General features: G+C 38.9%; 1 protein-coding gene across 4 annotated transcripts in view; it reads left to right on the forward strand.

Annotated features, from left to right (window-relative positions):
• Nucleotides 1-18,622, forward strand: part of RBL1 (RB transcriptional corepressor like 1) — a 75,555-nt gene that overhangs the window by 46,477 nt on the left and 10,456 nt on the right. For 3 of the 4 annotated variants that reach the window (XM_032350721.1, XM_032350723.1, XM_032350725.1), the window contains 5 exons: nucleotides 1,537-1,803; nucleotides 2,720-2,931; nucleotides 11,574-11,750; nucleotides 13,810-13,881; nucleotides 15,467-15,557. In XM_032350721.1, the coding sequence (XP_032206612.1) occupies nucleotides 1,537-1,803; nucleotides 2,720-2,931; nucleotides 11,574-11,750; nucleotides 13,810-13,881; nucleotides 15,467-15,557 (819 nt within the window). The remainder of the gene's footprint in view (nucleotides 1-1,536; nucleotides 1,804-2,719; nucleotides 2,932-11,573; nucleotides 11,751-13,809; nucleotides 13,882-15,466; nucleotides 15,558-18,622) is intronic. The other variant, XM_032350722.1, reaches the window with a different exon arrangement.

Below are 18,622 nucleotides of genomic sequence, written 5' to 3' on the forward strand. Positions count from 1 at the left end.
AGGGACAGAGAGAGAGAGAGAGAGAGAGAATCTCAAACAGATACCACACTGAGCCTGAAGCCCAACACAGGGCTTGAGCTCATGACCTGAACCAAATCAAGAGTAGGATCCTCAACTGAGCCACCCAGGTACCCCAACATACAGCTTTTCTTTTCTTTTCTTTTCTTTTTTTTTTTAAGATTTTATTTATTGGGGCTCCTGGCAGGCTCATTGAGTTAAACCTCTGCTTTTGGCTCAGGTCATGATCTCAGGGTCTTGGGATCAAGCCCCAAGTTGGGCTCTCTGCTCAGCAGGGAGGCTGCTTCCCCCTTTCTCTCTCCCTCCCTCTCTGCCTACTTGTCCGTCAAATAAATAAACAAAAATCTTTTTTAAAAAATCATTTTATTTATTTATTAGAGAGCAAGCCTGAGCTGGGGGAGGAGGAGAAGGGCAGAGTGTTGGGCTTTCTCCTCGGCGGGGAGCCTGCTTCCTCCTCTCTCTCTCTGCCTGCCTCTCTGCCTACCTGTGATCTCTGTCTGTCAAATAAATAAATAAAATCTTTAAAAAAAAATAAAATAAAATAAAAAATAAAGAGGCATCTGGCTGGCTCAGTTGGTTAAGTGTCTGACTCTTGAATTTTGGCTCTGGTCATGATCTCTGGGTCGTGAGATTGAGCCCTGCTTCTGTTCTGTGCTAGGCATGGAACCCGCTTGGGATTCTCCTTCTCCCTCTCCCTCTCCTTTTGCTCCTCCCCACCCCATGTGCCCATGCTTGCTCACTGGCTTTCTCTCTCTGGCACATGCTTTCTTGCTATCTCTCAAAAAAATAAAAGCATATCGTATTCCTGTAAAGAAACAATGGGTTGGGGAAAGTAAGGATTATAGAAAAAGATATAGGGTTCTGTGGTTCTAGGAGAACCTTTGCACCTGGTAGAAAGGGAAGGCTTCTCCTGTGGAAAGAGCACTGAAAATAGATATAAACTATAACTTTCTTTTTGATCAACATACTACTGCCAACCCTCAGATTAAGGCAAGCTAAACAGAATCATATCACCTTTACTCATCTTTATCTTCTAGAGGACTCATAAAAGATGACTGTGTATCTTCTAAATCAGAAAGCCATAGTACCTTAAACTGCTTAAGTATGGGCGTGTGGGAGGAGACAAACTGTGAACCAAATTACTGATTTACCTTCTTCTTACATGTTATTTACTAGGTAAAACTGGGAGATAGGAGCTAATTGGACTATTTTAATTTACTGGTCACCTCATTCTACCTTTTAGCTTCTACTATACCCTTAATGTTTTGCTCCTTTAATAGTAGGCAGAGGTTCAAGAAACCAAGAAAATGAGCCATCATAATTTTCACATGTAATGGCATTTTTCATGCCTCTTTAACTAGACTATATTCCATGAAGACAGAAGCCATGTGATTTACTGCTGAATCCCTAGGGCTTAACATAGTAACTCAAAGTCTCTATTTGTTGAATGAATGAACCTGATTTATTATTTTGGAATATGTATCAAACTGTTTTAAAATTTATTTTTCTCTCTATTAGATATGCAACCATTGTCTCCAATTTCTGTCCATGAACGCTACAGTTCTCCTGCTGCAGGGAGTGCCAAGAGAAGACTTTTTGGGGAAGACCCGCCAAAGGAAATACTTATGGACAGGATTATAACCGAAGGAACAAAATTGAAAATTGCCCCTTCTTCAAGCCTTACTACTGAAAATATATCAATTTCCCCTGGGCAGAGTCTTCTAACTATGGCCACAGCCATAGTCACAGGAACAACGGGACATAAAGTTACAATCCCTTTGCACGGTAACATTTTAATGCATTTATTTTCTATTTTTTCTGAATTAGTTGATTAAGATTTGTCTTGCTGGATTGGATCACATGGCATTTTTTAATCCAGTTTCTTTTGAACCTATACTGTTTTTTAAAATTTATCATTTTAGAGCAGTTTTAGGTTCAAAGCAAAATTGAGTTGAAGGTGTAGAGATTTCCCATACACACATTGCCACACACACACAGCTTTCATCACCATCATCATCCTGCACCAGAATGGTATATGATGAACTTACATTGACACATCCTTATCACCTCAAGTCCATAGTTTACATTATGGTTTACTCTCGCTATTATACATACTGTAGTTTCTATGTTTAATGACACATAGCCACCATTATAGTATTATACAGAATAGTTTTGCTGCCATAAAAATCCTCTGTGCGCTACCTTTTGTTTCGTTTTGAACTTACACTGTTTATTGAGTTTTAACATTTTTTAAATATACAACCCTTGGGGCGCCTGGGTGGCTCAGTGGGTTAAAGCCTCTGCCTTTGACTCAGGTTATGATCCCAGGGTCCTGGGATCAAGCCCTGCATCAGGCTCTCTGCTCAGCGGTGAGCCTGCTTCCCCCGACCCCCGCTTCCCCCCCCGCCCCCCGCTCACTCTGCCTGCCTCTCTGCCTACTTGTGATCTCTCTCTGTCAAATAAATAAAATCTTTAAAAAAAAAAGAACTCAAAGGTTCAAAAGAAAAACAATATTGTTTCAGAGCAGAAATAGAAAACAAGAGTGCTGTAACCTAGAATTACTATTTTTGTGGCTTTCATCTCCTTTTCTAACCTATTCCTATGTTTATACACATAGATAGATTGATAGATATGATTGACAACTTTTCTGGAACACATGCTGCTTATTTCTAAAACTGAAAACTCTTGCTTATACATTTAGGTATCGCAAATGATGCTGGAGAGATCACACTGATACCAATTTCCATGAACACAGCTCAGGAGTCCAAAGTTGAGAGTCCTGTATCACTTACTGCTCAGTCATTAATTGGTGCTTCTCCGAAACAGACCCATCTGACTAAAGTGCAAGAGGCACATCCAACTGGAATAAGCAAACCAAAGAGAACTGGGTCTTTAGCACTGTTTTATAGAAAGGTATGTGATTTTATGGCATCCAAAATATCTCATTTGGGGTGTGTGGCTGGCTCAGTGGAACCTGGGACGCTTGATCACAGGGTTGTAAGTTCGTGCCCTATACTGGATATAGCGATTATTTCAAAATAAAATATTTTAAGGGGCGCCTAGCTGGCTAAGTCAGTTAAATATCTGCCTTCGGCTCAGGTCATGATCCCAGAGTCCTAGGATTGAGCCCCACCTCGGGCTTCCTGCTCAGTGGGGGTCTTGCTTTTCTCCCTCTACTGCTCCCCTGCTTGTTTGTGCTCTCGCTCTGTCAAATAAATAGATAAAATCTTTTTAAAAAGTAAATAAAGGGGCGCCTGGGTGGCTTAGTGGGTTAAAGCCTCTGCCTTCGGCTCAGGTCATGATCTCAGGGTCCTGGGATCAAGCTCCACATCGGGCTCTCTGCTCAGTGGGGAGCCTGCTTCCTCCTCTCTCTCTCTGCCTGCCTCTCTGCCTAATTGTGATCTCTGTCTGTCAAATAAATAAATAAAATCTTTTTAAAAAATAAATAAATAAAAAGTAAATAAAAATAAAATGATCTCATTTAATCAGTGCAAGAAAGATTGAGTAACAGCAGCTTTAGTCTCCTTTTTTGTGTGGTAAAATATACATAAAATTTACCATTTTAACCATATTTTAGTGTACAGTGAAGTATCATTAAGTACATTCACATTGTTGTGCAGCTTTCACCATCATCCAGCTCCAGAACTTTTTCATCTTCCTACACTGAGAATCTCCTCCACTTAAAATAATTCCCCATTCTTGGGACGCCTGGGTGGCTCAGCTGGTTAAGCGGCTGCCTTCGGCTCAGGTCATGATCCCAGCGTCGCGGGATCGAGTCCCGCATCGGGCTCCTTGCTCGGCAGGGAGCCTGCTTCTCCCTCTGCCTCTAGCCTGCCACTCTGTCTGCCTGTGCTTGCGCTCTGTATCTCTCTCTCTAACAAATAAATAAAATCTTTAAAAAAAAAAAAAAAAAAAAAAAAAAAAATAATTCCCCATTCCTCTTCCCACCACCAGCTCCTAGTAACCACCATTCTACTTTCTGTCTCAATGAATTTGACTACTCTAGGTACCTCATACAAGTAGACTCAAATAATATTTATGTTAATATGGTAAGTTTATTAATATAATTATTAATGTAATATTTTTTAAAAATATTTAATGTTTTTTAAAAGATTGAAATATTTTAATATTTTAATATATTGAAATATTTTAATATTTTAATATATTAAAATTAAAAATTATTAAAATAAAATATTTTATTTTAATTTTTTATTTATTTGAGAGAGAGAGAGTGAGAAAGAGCATGACAGGAGAGAAGGTCAGAGGAAGAAGCAGACTCTCTGTGGAGCTGGGACTCTGATGTGGGACTCGATCCTGGGACTCCAGGATCATGACCTGAGCCTAAGGCAGTTGCTTAACCAACTGAGCCACCCAGGCACCTAATATAATATTATATTAAACAGGTTTATTCCACTTAGTGTAAGTCTTCAAGATTCTTCCATGTTGTAGCATTGTTCAGAATTTCCTTCCTTTTTAAGCCTGAATAATATCCCATTGTATGTGTATACCACATTTTGTTTATTCGTTCATCTGTAGATGAACATTTACAGTGTTTCTACTTATTGTGAATAATGCTGCTATGAACGTAAGTGTACAAATATCCAAGTGTCTGCTCTCAGTTCCCTTGGTTTATACCCAGAAGTGGAATAATAATTCTGAATATAATTTTTTGAGAAACTACCATACCATTTTCCACAGTGCCTGCTCCATTTTATATTCCTGCTACAAATACATGGGTTTCAAAGTTCTCCACATCCTTGTCAACACTGTTTTCTGTTATTTTTTATAGTAGCCATGCTAATTAGAATAAAGTGGTATCTCATAGTTTTGATTTGCATTTCCCTAATTATTAGTGATGTTGAGCATCTTTTCATGTGCTTATTGGCTATCTATCTGTCTTCCTTAGAGAAAGATTTATTTAAGTCCTTTACCCATTTTTTGCTTGAATTTTACTGTTGTTGCTATTGAGCTGCAGTTAATCCTTTATATATTCTGGATAGAATCCCTTATCAGATTTATGATTTGCAAATGTTTTCTCCCATTCCAGGGATTGCCTTTTCACCATATTGATAGTATCCTTTGATGCACAGAAGTTTCTAACTTTAATGAAGTTCAATTTCTCTGTGTTTTGTTTTACTGTCTTTGCTTTTTGTGTTATATCCAAAAAATCATCGACCGTTCCAGTGTCATGAAGCTTTTCCCCATCTTTTCTCCCTAAGAGTTTTATAGTTTTAGCATTTGTGTTTAATTCCTTGAACCATTTTGAGTTAATTTTGTATATGGTCTGAGGGGAGGATCTAGCTTCATTCTTTTGCATCCATTTTCTCAACACCATTTGTTGAAAAGACCATTGTTTCTCCTTTGAATGTTCTTGGCACCATTTTCATAAGCCATTTTACTTAGGGGAGGGCTGATTTCTGGGCTCTTTTTTAAGCATTGTCCTTTGAATGTCTGTCTGTATGCCAGTACTATGCTGTTTTGATTACTGTAACTTTGTAGTAAGTTTTGAAATTAGGAAATATGAGCCCTCCCAACTTTGTTCTTTTTCAAGATTATTTTGGCTATTCAGAGTTCCTTGAGATTCCATATGACTTTAAGAATGGATTTTTCTTTTTCTTTTCTTTTCTTTTTTTTTTTTTAATTTTTATTTATTTATTTGTCAGAGAAAGAGCACACACAAGCACAAGCTGGGGCAGCGGCAGGCAGAGGGAGAAGCAGGCTCCCTGCTGAGCAAGGATCCCAATGCAGGACTCTGGAATCATGACCTGAGCTGAAGGCAGACACTTAACTGACTGAAGCCACCCAGGCATCCCTAGGATGGATTTTTCTATTTCTGCAAAAAACATCATGGAGATTTTGATAGGGATTGCATTGAATCTATAGAATCCTTTGAATAGTATTGACATCTTATTACCATTACTAAGTCTTCCAGTCCATGAATATGGGATGTCTTTCCATTTATTTGTGTTTGGGTTTTTTTGGGGTTTTTTTTTGTTTTGTTTTTGTTGTTTTTTAGTTAACACAGAGTGTTTTATTATTTATCTTTAATTTCTTTCAGCAGTGTTTTGCAGTTTTCAATATATACTCTTTTACCTCCTTGGTTAAGTTGATTACTAAGTTATTTTATTCTTTTTTTTTTTTTTTAAAGATTTTATTTATTTATTTGACAGACAGAGATCACAAGTAGGCAGAAAGGCAGGCAGAGAGAGAGAAGGAAGCAGGCTCCCCGCGGAGCAGAGAGCCCGATGTGGGAATCGATCCCAGGACCCTGGGATCATGACCGGAGCCGAAAGCAGAGGCTTTAACCCACTGAGCCACCCAGGCGCCCCTTATTCTTTTTCATGATACTATAAATACAATCATTTTCTTAATTTTATTTTTGGATTGTTTATTGTTTGTGGTATAGGAATGAAATAGATTTTTTTGTGATTTTTTTTTTCTAAGCTTTTATTTATTTATTCGAGAGAGCATGAGCAGGGTTGGAAGAGAGGGAAAGGGAAAGGGAGAAGCATACTCCCCACTGAGCAGGGACCTGATGCAGACCTCTATCCCAAGACCCTGAAATCAACACCTGAGCTAAATACAAATGCTCAACCAGGTGCCTCTGTTATGAATTATTTATTTATTTAAGTAATCCTACACCCAACACAGGACTTGAATTTATAACCCCAAGATCAGGAGTCACATGTTACACTGACTGAGCCAGCCAGGTGCCCCCTGTATGATTTTGTAGTCTGCAACTTTGCTGAATTTGTTTATTACTTCTAACACTTTTGGGGGGATTCTTTACAGTTTTCTACACCATAAAATCATATAATGTACAAACAGATGACTTTACTTATTTTCCAGTTTTGATGTTTTTTATTTCTTTTTCTTGCCTAATTGCTCTGGCTAGAATTTCCAGTACTGTGTTGAAAAGAAGTGCTGAAATTGGGCATTCTTGTCTTGTTCCTGATCTTAAAGGAAAAGTTTTCTTTGTTTTACTTTAAGTATGATGTTAGCTCTGGATTTTTCATATATGGCATTTATTATGTTGCGGTAGTTTTCTTCTATTCCTAGTTTGTTGAGTGTGTTATGAAAAAAAAAGGATTTGAATTTTGTCAGATGTTTTTTCTGCCTCAATCGAAATAATCTTTTTCTTTCTTTAAGATTTTATTTATTTATTTTAGAGAAAGAGAGAGCTTAGGCAGAGTGTAGGGGGTGGTGGGAGGAGAAAAGGGAGAAAGAGTCATAAGCAGACTTCACATGAGCACAGAGGCCCATGCAGGGCTCGATCCCGTGACCCTGAGAATGACCTGAGCTGAAGCCAAGAGGCGCGCTCTTAACCAACTGTACCACCTAGGTGCCTCTGTCCTACTTGTTTTTAAAGCACTGTCAGCTTCTGATAAGAGAGACAATTTAGGGGCGCCTGGGTGGCTCAGTGGGTTAAAGCCTCTGCCTTCGGCTCAGGTCATGATCCCAGGGTCCTGGGATCGAGCCCCGCATCGGGCTCTCTGCGCCGCGGGGAGCCTGCTTCCTCCTCTCTCTCTCTCTGCTTGCCTCTCTGCCTACTTGTGATATCTGTCAAATAAATAAATAAAATCTTTAAAAAAAAAAAAAAAAAAAGAGAGACAATTTAATCAGGTTTTATAATCAAACATGACATGTGTGTGAAATAAATTCCAGAACTGGAAGATATCTCTCTAGTCTACTCCACAACTTGGCTGGCTCGTCCATTCTTAAGAATTGTAAAGGAAAAAGAAGGTACTATTTTTCAGGGAGTTTTAGCATTGTGACCAGGGTTTAGGACTTAAACATTTTAAGAAATTAATATTTTTTTCTAAATTATCTTTGATGCAAATTTATTTCTAGTCTTTTTTATCATAATTCTTGAAAACTTGCCCTTTTCTGTTCTTCCCTCTGCCTCCTCCACTCTACCTCACCAAATCCTATCTCCCCCTTGTGCCTAAGGCTTTTTTTTTTTCTTTTTTAAAGATTTTATTTATTTATTTGACAGAGATCACAAGTAGGCAGAGAAGCAGGCAGAGAGAGAGAGGGGCAAGCGGCTCCCTGATGAGCAGAGAGCCTCCTGCAGGGCTCGATCCCAGTACCCTGAGATCATGACCCGAGCCGAAGGCAGAGGCTTAACCTACTGAGTCACCAACTAAGGCTTGTTTTATTTTATTTTATTTTTTTTTAAGATTTTATTTATTTGATAGAGATGACAAGTAGGCAGAGAGGCAGGCAGAGAGACAGGCAGAGAGACAGGAGGAAGCAGGCTCTCCACGGAACAGAGAGCCCAATGCGGGGCTCGATCCCAGGACCCTGGGATCATGACCCGAACCGAAGGCAGAGGCTTTAACCCACTGAGCCACCCAGGTAGGTGCCCCCTAAGGCTTGTTTTAAAAACAGAGTTGGAAAATGCAACTTTTTTCCCATTTACTCCCTATTTTTAATGTTCAAAATGACAAATTTTGATAATCTAAGATTGACAGAAATAAAGCTTTACGGGCACCTGGGTGACTCAGTGGGTTAAACCTCTGCCTTTGGCTCAGGTCATGATCTCAGGGTCCTGGGTTCGAGCCAAGCATCGGGCTCTCTGCTCAGCAGGGAGCCTTCTCCCCCACCCCGCCCCGCCTGTCTCTGCCTACTTGTGATCTCTCTCTGTCATATAAATAAATGAAATCTTTTTTAAAAAAAAGAAAAGAAAGAAAGCTTTAGTTCTGAATTTTTAATTCTGCATCTCCTTAAGAATCTTTGGGTTTGTTTTGTTTTTTTTTCCTGTCCATTTAAATGTAACCTACTTGATGGGGGACCTGGGTGGCTCAGTCAGTTAAGCATCTGCCTTCAGCTCAGGTTGTGATTCCAGGGTCCTAGGATTGAGTCCTACAATGGGCTCCTTACTCAATAGGGAACCTGCTTCTTCCTCTGCCTACCACTCTCTCTACTCTTGCACACGGGCTTGTCCTCACTCTCTCAAAAAAATATATATATATTTTATGGGGCTCCTGGGTGGCTCAGTGGGTTAAGCCTCTGCTTTCAGCTCAGGTCATGATCTCAGGGTCCTGGGATTGAGCCCCGCATCAGGCTCTCTGCTCAGCAGGGAGCCTGCTTCCCTTCCTCTCTCTCTGCCTGCCTCTCTGCCTACTTGTGATCTCTGACTGTCAAATAAAATCTTTAAAAAAATTTTTTTTAATTTAAAATTTTTTTTAATTTAAATTTTTTTAATTTTTTAAATAAATAAAGCCTACTTGATACAGATTAGAAGCTAGAAAAATTTTATCCTAGAAGTTAATAGGATGTCTTTATCTATAAAGAGCATAATTATCCATGTCTCTAGTGAATTCAAAATAACCCTTCCCTGAGTAAACTGCCGCTATTATCTATGCTGAATTCAGTGTGATACTGGTGTTCTGTGCCAGAATGGAATTTTCTGTGAATTTTTTGTTAGAAAACTTCCAGTGGGGTGCTTGGGTGAGTCAGATGGTTAAGCATCTGCCTTTGGCTTAGGTCATGATCCCAGGGTCCTGGGATCAAGTCCTGCATCAGGCTCCCTGCTCAGGGCCTATTTCTCCCTCTCCTGCTACCCCTGCTTATGCTCTCTCACTCTCTCAGTCAGATAAATAAATAAAATTAAAAAAAAAAAGAAGAAGAAGATGACGACAACTCCTAGAGTATGTTTCTTTAATTCATTGGATCAACTCTGTAAAAGATACTTAACAAGTATTATCTAATTACATATTATTTTTAATTTTTTTTAAGATTTTATTTATTTATTTGACAGAGATCACAAGTAGGCAGAGAGAGAGAGAGGAGGAAGCAGGCCCCCTGCCGAGCAGAGAGCCCGATGTGGGACTCGATCCCAGGACTCTGGGATCATGACCTGAGCCGAAGGCAGAGGCCTAACCCACTGAGCCACCCAGGCGCCCTATTTTTAATCTTTTTAACTAGGACTATATATTTCATTTCCTATCACAAATACAAAGTTCTAGCATCTTTCCCACTGCTCTGACCCAAATGGATTCTTTTTATCTCTTGGCCTGCTGGACCAGAAATAAGGAGATAGGATACAGAAAATGAGTTTCCTATAAAATTAATCAGTTGTGGCTTTGGAGTCAACCACTTGTCTTTCTGTCAGATTAGTGTATTGGATAGCTTACATTTGTTTTTAAACTCTAATCTGTGGATTATTTTCCTGCCAGAGATACTTTTATATAAGGGATACCTGACTCTTTTCATTATTTTTCCCTGAACATTTAAATTTAAAGACTTAGCTCAAACAGAGTAGTGTGATTTAGGAATACCACAGCAGGGTACCAGTTTTTAAAACAGTAAAACGTAATTCTTCTTGGGTGATTCGAAACCATTTTAGAATCTTGCAGAACCTTCAGGTCATTTGCATTAGTATCAGTTCATATAAAGATTGTAAAAATGAGAGGCTCGTGGCATTGAACTGAATTTACTCTGATGTACTTAGAAACAACAGAAACAAAAAACTTGGTATTTCATTTACTTCAGTAATACATTTATATGCTTGTGAAAACAACGTAGAATAGGAAGTTTCTTAAATGGTTTTGCGCTTTTTTTTTTTTTAATTTCTTTTTTTTAAAAATTTATTTATTTATTTGACACAGAGAGAGAGCACACAAGCAGGGGGTATGGCAGAGGAAGAGGGAGAAGCAGGCTCCCTGCTCTATCCCAGGACCCTGGGATTCTGACCTGAGCTAATGGCAGATGTTTAACTGACTGAGCCACCCAGGTGCCCCAGGGTTTTGCTTTCTGACTCATTCTTGAAATCAAACATTTTAGCCCTTGTTTTTTTTGTTTGTTTTTTTTTTTGTTTTTTTAATGATCCTATTTTTAAGTAATCTCTACACCCAGCCTGGGGCTTGAACCCACAACCCCACAATCAAGAGTTGTATGCTCCACCAACTGAGCCAACCAGGCACCCCTATTATCTGACATTTTAGACTTTCTAGCAATTTTATCTAAACAAAAAAAGGTGAGGGGGGTATTTCTGAACACTTGAAAAATTATGTATTCATTATGGTTATGATGCAAGTAAATCTTGCATTTTAGTGTTTCTTACTTCACATAGATGACAGCATAGAAGACATCTTTTCCAAAAGAATTTTTAAATGGTTTTCTAAAGAGAATTTTGTTTTAATCTACAGTCTTCTGGGATGCCTGGATGCCTCTGTTGGTTAATCACCTGCCTCTGGGTCAGGTCATGGTCTCAGGGACCTGGGATCAAGTCCCACATCTAGCTCCTTTCCCAGCAGGGAGCCTGCTTCTCCCTCTGCTTGCCACTCCCCCTGCTCGCTCTCTTTCTCTCTCTCTGACAAAATAAAGAAAATCTTTTAAAAATATTTAAAAAATAATAATAATCTATAGTCTTCTGTCATAGCAGTGAACTAGTACTATAGAACAGAAATTTTATGTAATTTTAGATAACATTTATCAACAACCTAGGTATTTGTTAATCTTGGCCTGAAAGCCCATGTTCACAATAAGAGATAAATTAGAGAAATTATTTACTGGTTTTTTTTGCATCAATATACTACCTTCCATCTTAGGTCTATCATTTGGCAAGTGTACGCTTACGTGATTTATGTTTAAAATTGGATGTTTCAAATGAGTTACGAAGGAAGATATGGACGTGTTTTGAATTCACTTTAGTTCACTGCCCTGATCTGATGAAAGATAGACATTTGGATCAGCTGCTCCTTTGTGCCTTTTACATCATGGCAAAGGTAATGTATAAGCTGGGGGAAGCTCTTTGTTCTAGTTACCCATTTTTGAAGTATGTAGTGAAAATCTATTGCACTTGATTATTATTTTGCCTTAAATGCTATATGCGAACACTGCCCACCATTGTTAATTAGTAAATTCCAGCCCCTACATCTATTCTCTGGACTCTATTTCGCTTTATAATAATCAGCTTTTCCACATCATAAGAATACACTGGTTATAAAATTGGAAAAGGTCTTAGAGATCATTTGTACTACGTGGCTCTCCATATATTCCTGTGAACAATGCTATTTCCACTCCCATCCCTGTGATACCTCTCATCTAGTACTTTACAGTAAATGATCATTACGTTATAGGCTGGTAGCCTAGGCCTAGAGCTGAAAGTAACTTGTCAAAGTTACATAATTAATAAGTGGCAACCTAGGATTTCCTATTTTATAATTTAATGAATTCGTAATTCATAAAATAGCTTCTATAACATTGCTCTCTAGGGATTTGTTGCACCACCTCAGAAGAGCATTTTACATTCTAGTTGCTACAGTGTTGAATGTTTCCAGTCATAAAATAACATACCTTACTTGCTTTTTAAAATTCTGATGTATCTGAAACAATCACCTATAACTTTGGTCTGGACCATATTGGCCACACTGGCAGTCCTAGTACATGTACATAGTTAAGACCTAATTTTTAAGCTTTTTGAGGCAGAGAACATGTTTTCAGACTCCTTTTTTACTCCTCTCTCACAATGCCTTTTTAAAATCTCTATACAAAATAAGTATTAATAAATGTTATTAACTAATCATTTGTGTTTTCCAGAGAACTATCATAGTTCAGGCTTTGCCATTTCTAGCTCATCATAGAGAACAGATTTAGTGCTAATGGACTTCAGTGAAGCAGAGGGAAGGAATAACTTAAGTAAACTTTATAATAAATAAGCCAGAAAGGATACCTTTACGGATCACCAATGTAGGCAGCCACAGACTGGGCTAGAGTCAAGAGACCAAACCAGGCCCCGACTCGTGCCTCCTGGAAGCCCAAGGGTTAATAACCCCGTGAGTGAAAAAGTTGAGTAGCGCTTGAGAAAGGGCCTGAGCTATGGATCCTAAGACTCACTGATGTGGTTGCCTGCATATGCTAATCTGGAATGGGCAAAACAGGCCTGCTCATTAAATCATTGTGGGAATGTGCTGTCCTTACATGGGCCATAAACTATGTCTTAAGTTACTTTGAAGTTAGTGCATCTGGTTTAGGAGTTATCTGAAGACAGAGACCACTGGCATCAGAGGGACTACTATTAGTCCTTGGGAAATAGATAATAGGGAAGCTTGAAGGGTTTTCTGTGCATGTTGCAAGTTCTTTAGTAATCAGCTAAAAATACATACTTCCTTATAGTTGTTTCTGTTAGCTATATAATGCTTCACAGCCTTGAATAAAATTGGCACTGCTTGGACATCATCCACTGTGTCCCTCCTGTCCCCATCTCTTTACGTCTCGTCTTTGTCTCACCATCCTCTTACCCTCTCGACCCTGGTCATGTCGCTCTGGCCGCGACACACCAATCCATTTTCTTCATTTTGGCCCCCACTGTAACTTTTCTGTTATATAAGCTGTCCTAAAATGTTAAAAACCTCATCCTATAATATCTGCTCAGTTTTCTTGCAATCATTACAAGACATTTTGTGTCCTTTAGTATGTAGTTAATTTACTTTTAAGTAAGTAATTTAAAAGCTAATAACATCAGAGACTACAGCGTATGCAACAAATCTGAGTTTTTTTCTATCATTCTTCTTATAAAAAGAAATGCATTTTCAGTAGAGTTATACCATAACAATATCAGTGCTTTTGATTAATGAAACTATTAGCTGAGTCCCCACAGGCCACAAAGCCTGAACTTTGAAGGTAGTAAAAATCATAAATGGTAGTAGTTTTTAGTCATGGGTTGGCCTGGGGTTAATGGCTTTCTGCAAGACTGCTCTCAATGCCAACCTGTAATTGAAGTTTTTGTTCAGAGCCATATTTCTTCTAAGAGCAATTGATAAGTGCAGTATTTATTTTCCTTAGGTAACAAAAGAAGAAAGAACTTTTCAAGAAATAATGAAAAGTTACAGGAATCAGCCCCAGGCTAATAGTCATGTGAGTTACATTATTTTTCCTCCTGTCCAAAAATAGATTTGTGCTGTTTCTCTGTTGACAAGTCATACAAAAGGTAAACTTCTTTTACAGTTTTACTATACTTTAGATCTTTTAGTTTAATGCATACCATTAAACTCTAAAGACAGTTTTAGTAAAAGCCAGGAAATTGGCTATTTCTGACTCATCCATATATTTGCGTATACTTCTTACATGTTCTCCTATTCCATTTGCTCATTTGTACAATGGGGACATTTGTCACAAAAAATTTGATGAGGGGCACCTGGCTGGTTCAGTGGGTAGAACATGTGACTCTTGGTCTCGGGGTCATGAGTTCAAGCCCCACATAGGGCATTGAGCCCATTTTATTTAAAAAAAAAAAAATCCAATGAAAAGTATGTAAATAATAATATTCTCTCTTTGTATGAGACTTGAGTCCCTAATGATGTTTAAATCCAGTGAAATTTGAGGATTTATTAAATCCAGCTTCTTTTGCCATTTACTAAGAATCTTAATGTTTTCATCTTTAAATAGGTATCAAGCATTTTTGATAATTTTCTTTTGTGATAGCCATGGTGAAAATCCTATACAGCCTTTCAGTCATGAAAATATAAAATATTAGCTTATTGGCTTGGCACATAGTGTTTAATGACTGTTATCTCCATATTATTCGTAATTACTGTACCTGAAGAACACAAGATTAGGCTGCTTTAGGCATTGGCCACTAGAGAGCCTGGTTCCTGTGCTCTAGAGAGCATAATGGCCTCTTTTCTGGCCTTGGTGATCTGCCATCTTAGGAGGAGAGTTGTGGCTGCTTAGATATCCCATACTCAAGTACTGGTAGTCACACCCCTTTCTAAAAGAGCCCACATATGGTTTCACTTCTTTACTTAAGCCCCAAAATACAGTGATAGTAATATAGACATTAGAAGAGCCAGTACAGGCATTTGTTATATCCTAAATAGCCTAAGGGTTTCTGGACCCTTCAGAAAAATCCTTCAGGAGCAGAGCCTGGAGAGGTCCAGATTATCTCCCAAAGATCATTAAGGTGAAGTTAGTGTGGGTCCAGAATGGACCAAGCCAGAGCTTCCTAAATATTCTCTCAACACCAGTACCCATAGGATGACCTGGAACAGATCAGGCCTTTTAGCTATATTGGAAGTAGAAAGGAATTTAGTGGAAGGAATGGAAACAGATTTTCCTGTGGCCATCTGAAAGGAGATGGAAATGAGATCGGAACAGGAAAACAAGCCTTAACGAGACCAGACGATTCCCATGTAAGGAATTAAAAAGGAAAAACAAGCTCAGATATTTGAAGTTGCTTTTATTTGGCAAAACCTCATCAGTATTTAGTTGCTACTTACTAACTCAAGTCTTCTGTTTGGTAAACTCCTATAATCGCATGGTTTAGGTAAAGATATTTGCTGTAATCTCCATTTACTGGGCAAATAACACTTTTCCCTTGATTATCACCCATACAAACAAATAGCTTTCCACTGGCATCCTATTTTATTCTTCTTATTTTGGTTTTGCTTAACCTGTGCCTCTATGTGACTCAACATTTCTTTTTTTCTACTCTGACCTATAGGTTTATAGAAGTGTACTGTTGAAAAGCATTCCAAGAGAAGTTGTGGCATACAATAGAAACGTAAATGGTGATTTTGAAATGACAGATTGTGGTAAGTTGCCCAATTTAATATTCCATATGTAATATACCTTTTTTTTTTTTTTTTAAGATTTCATTTATTTAAATGTCAGAGAGAGAGAACGCACAGCGGCGGAGAGCTGCAGGCAGAGGGAGATGCAGGCTCCCTGCTGAGCAAGGAGCCTGTTGCAGGACCAATCCTAGACCCTGGGATCATGACCTGAGCTGAGGGTAGAGGCTTAACTGACAAACCACCCGGATGTCCTGTAATATACCTTTGACTACATTGTATCTGATGCAGTGGGTGTCAGGCAACATGGAATCAGTGATGTAGGTGGGGTGGATAATGCGTATGTAAATGCATTTGGGAAGAAACAAGGGAGATAAATATGTGTCAGTTGCCTCCCTCCAAAGTGGTTGTAAATTGAAACCATTAATTTGTCACCTGTTAGTTGTGTTTTAAAAGTTTCATAGTCTATTTACATACATCAATAAAACACATAAAAGGCTCTTAATAAATTTTTTAAATAAATCTGAATTATAGGGTGCCTGGGTGGCTCAGTGGGTTAAGCTGCTGCCTTCGGCTCAGGTCATGATCTCAGGGTCCTGGGATCGAGTCCCGGATCGGGCTCTCTGCTCAGCAGGGAGCCTGCTTCCTCCTCTCTCTCTCTGCCTGCCTCTCTGCCTACTTGTGATCTCTCTCTGTCAAATAAATAAATAAAATCTTAAAAAAAATAAATAAATAAAATAAAAATAAAAATGAATCTGAATTATAGGGAAAGTAATCATTGATCAGTGTCAGTGATCTGTCTGGGGTGACAGGGAAATAACTTGTTCATTAATACGTATTCTGCCACCACCAGCAAAGCTGCCACCCTGTTGTTAACCATCATGCTAAGACTTGAGGCACTAGTAAATTTTTTCAAAGAAAGGAAAATCAAACAGTTATTATTCATTTGATAAGTTGTGAAAATGCCTCTTCCGCCCACCTTTTCCTTGTCTCAGCTTTCCATTACTTATTGTGTACATGATTGTCAAATGTACCATGATTTATCAAATTCCACAACGTGAGACATTTTCTTTTTAAGAGAGAGAACGGAGGGAGGAGCAGAGGAGAGGGACAAGCAGACCCCACACTGAGCATGAAACCTGACACAGGGCTCAATCCCAGGACCCTGAGACTGTGACCTGAGCTGAAAGCAAGAGTTCAACACTTAACCAACTGAGCCACCTGAGCACCAGTGTGAGACATTTAGATTGTTAACCATTATACATAACTTTATGAGGAACATCACTATAGCTTAATCTTTGATCCACATCCTTAGAATAAATTCTTAGAGAAAATTGGCTCTTTTTTAATCACATAAATATCCATGATCATTTGGTGTTTACTGGGATCTGAATTCTTAAGACCTTACCAAAAATTCTTTAGTAATAATGTCCTCGAAGAGCACCTAGCTGGTTCAGTTGGTGGAGCAAGAGACTTTTGATCTTGGGGTTGTAGGTTTGAGCCCCACATTGGGTGTAGAGATAAGTAAATGAATAAATAAAAACTTCAGTAAATAAATACATCTAATTTCCGCAACACCGTTTTAAGCATTAGGCATAGGTAATAAATGCTTACTATTTTCATCAATAAAAACCCATTTCTGACACTGAATATGTTAATTAGCACAGCATTGGCCTTTGATTGAGATATGCCTAACAGAAACCCTTGTAGTAGCCACCTCTTGCATTCGAATGAACTTCCGGATTAAAACAGCAATTCAGGGACACCTGGGTGGCTCAGTTGGTTAAGCTACTGCCTTCGGCTCAGGTCATGATCCTGGGGTCCTGGGATCCCCGCATCAGGATCCTTGCTCAGTGAGGTGCCTGCTTCTCTCCTTGCCTCTGCCTGCCACGCTGCCTGCTTGTGTGTACTCTCTCTCTTACTGACAAATAAATGAATAAATAAAATCTTTAAAAATAAAAAATAAAAAAACAATTCACTCATGGACCATGCGTTCTTCATTATTATGTTAGCAGACCACCCAAACTGGCTTTTTCTTATTTAAGATTTTATTTATTTGACAGAGAGAAAGACAGCAAGAGAGGGAACACAAGTGGTGGGAGAGGGAGAGAAAGAAGCAGGCCTCCCGATGATCAAGGAGTTTGATGTGGGGCTTGATCCCAGGACCCTGGGACCATATCCCGAGCGGGCAGATGCTCAACTGACTGAGCCACCCAGGCGCCCCGCAAACTGGCCTTATTGATTAGAAAACTTGAGAGGTTCCTGCATAGCTTAGTCAGTTGAGCGACCAACTCTTGATTTCAGCTCAGGTCATGATCTCAGTTTCGTGGGGTTGAGCCTGCCTGGGTCTCCGCAATCAGCACGTAGTCTATTCGTCCCTCTGTCTTCCACTCTGCCCCTCCCCCACACTCATGTGTAAGCTCGCTCTGTCACTGTCAAATAAATAAAATATTTAAAGAAAAAGAAAACTTGAGAGACCCAGATTATAGCTTAATCTAAGTAACACAAATATAATACTCAAGTGTATTATAATAAATAGTACATTGAAAACTACAATACTTCTTCAGTGCCTTGTTTTAAGGATTACAAAGAATGATGTGTGGGTGATGTTTAATACAAGATCTGCTTATAGTAAGACCTCAGTAAGTAATTGCTATTATTATTTTTTTAAGTAATATAAAATTTACTGTATTTTATTAATGAGTATGGAATTTTAAATGTTTTTTTCTTATTTTTTTTTTCTTAAGAGCTAATTTGTCTAAGGCCATATTCTTTATTTAAAGTACTTTGTAGGGGTGCCTGGGTGGCTCAGTGGGTTAAAGCCTGGCCTTTGGCTCGGGTCATGATCCCAGGGTCCTGGGATGGAGCCCCACATGGGGCTCTCTGCTCAGCAGGGAGCCTGCTTCCTCCTCATCTCCCTCTCTCTGCCTGCCTCTCTGCCTACTTGTGACCTCTCTCTGTCAAATAAATAAAATCTTTAAAAAAAAGGAAAAAAAGTACTTTGTAGGGGGCGCCTGAGTGGCTAAGTGGGTTAAGCCTCTGCCTTCGGCTCAGGTCATGGTCTCAGGGTCCTCGGATCAAGCCCCGCG

This window comes from Mustela erminea, chromosome 7 (genome assembly GCF_009829155.1).
Source record: "Mustela erminea isolate mMusErm1 chromosome 7, mMusErm1.Pri, whole genome shotgun sequence".
NCBI classification, from domain to species: Eukaryota; Metazoa; Chordata; class Mammalia; order Carnivora; family Mustelidae; genus Mustela; species Mustela erminea.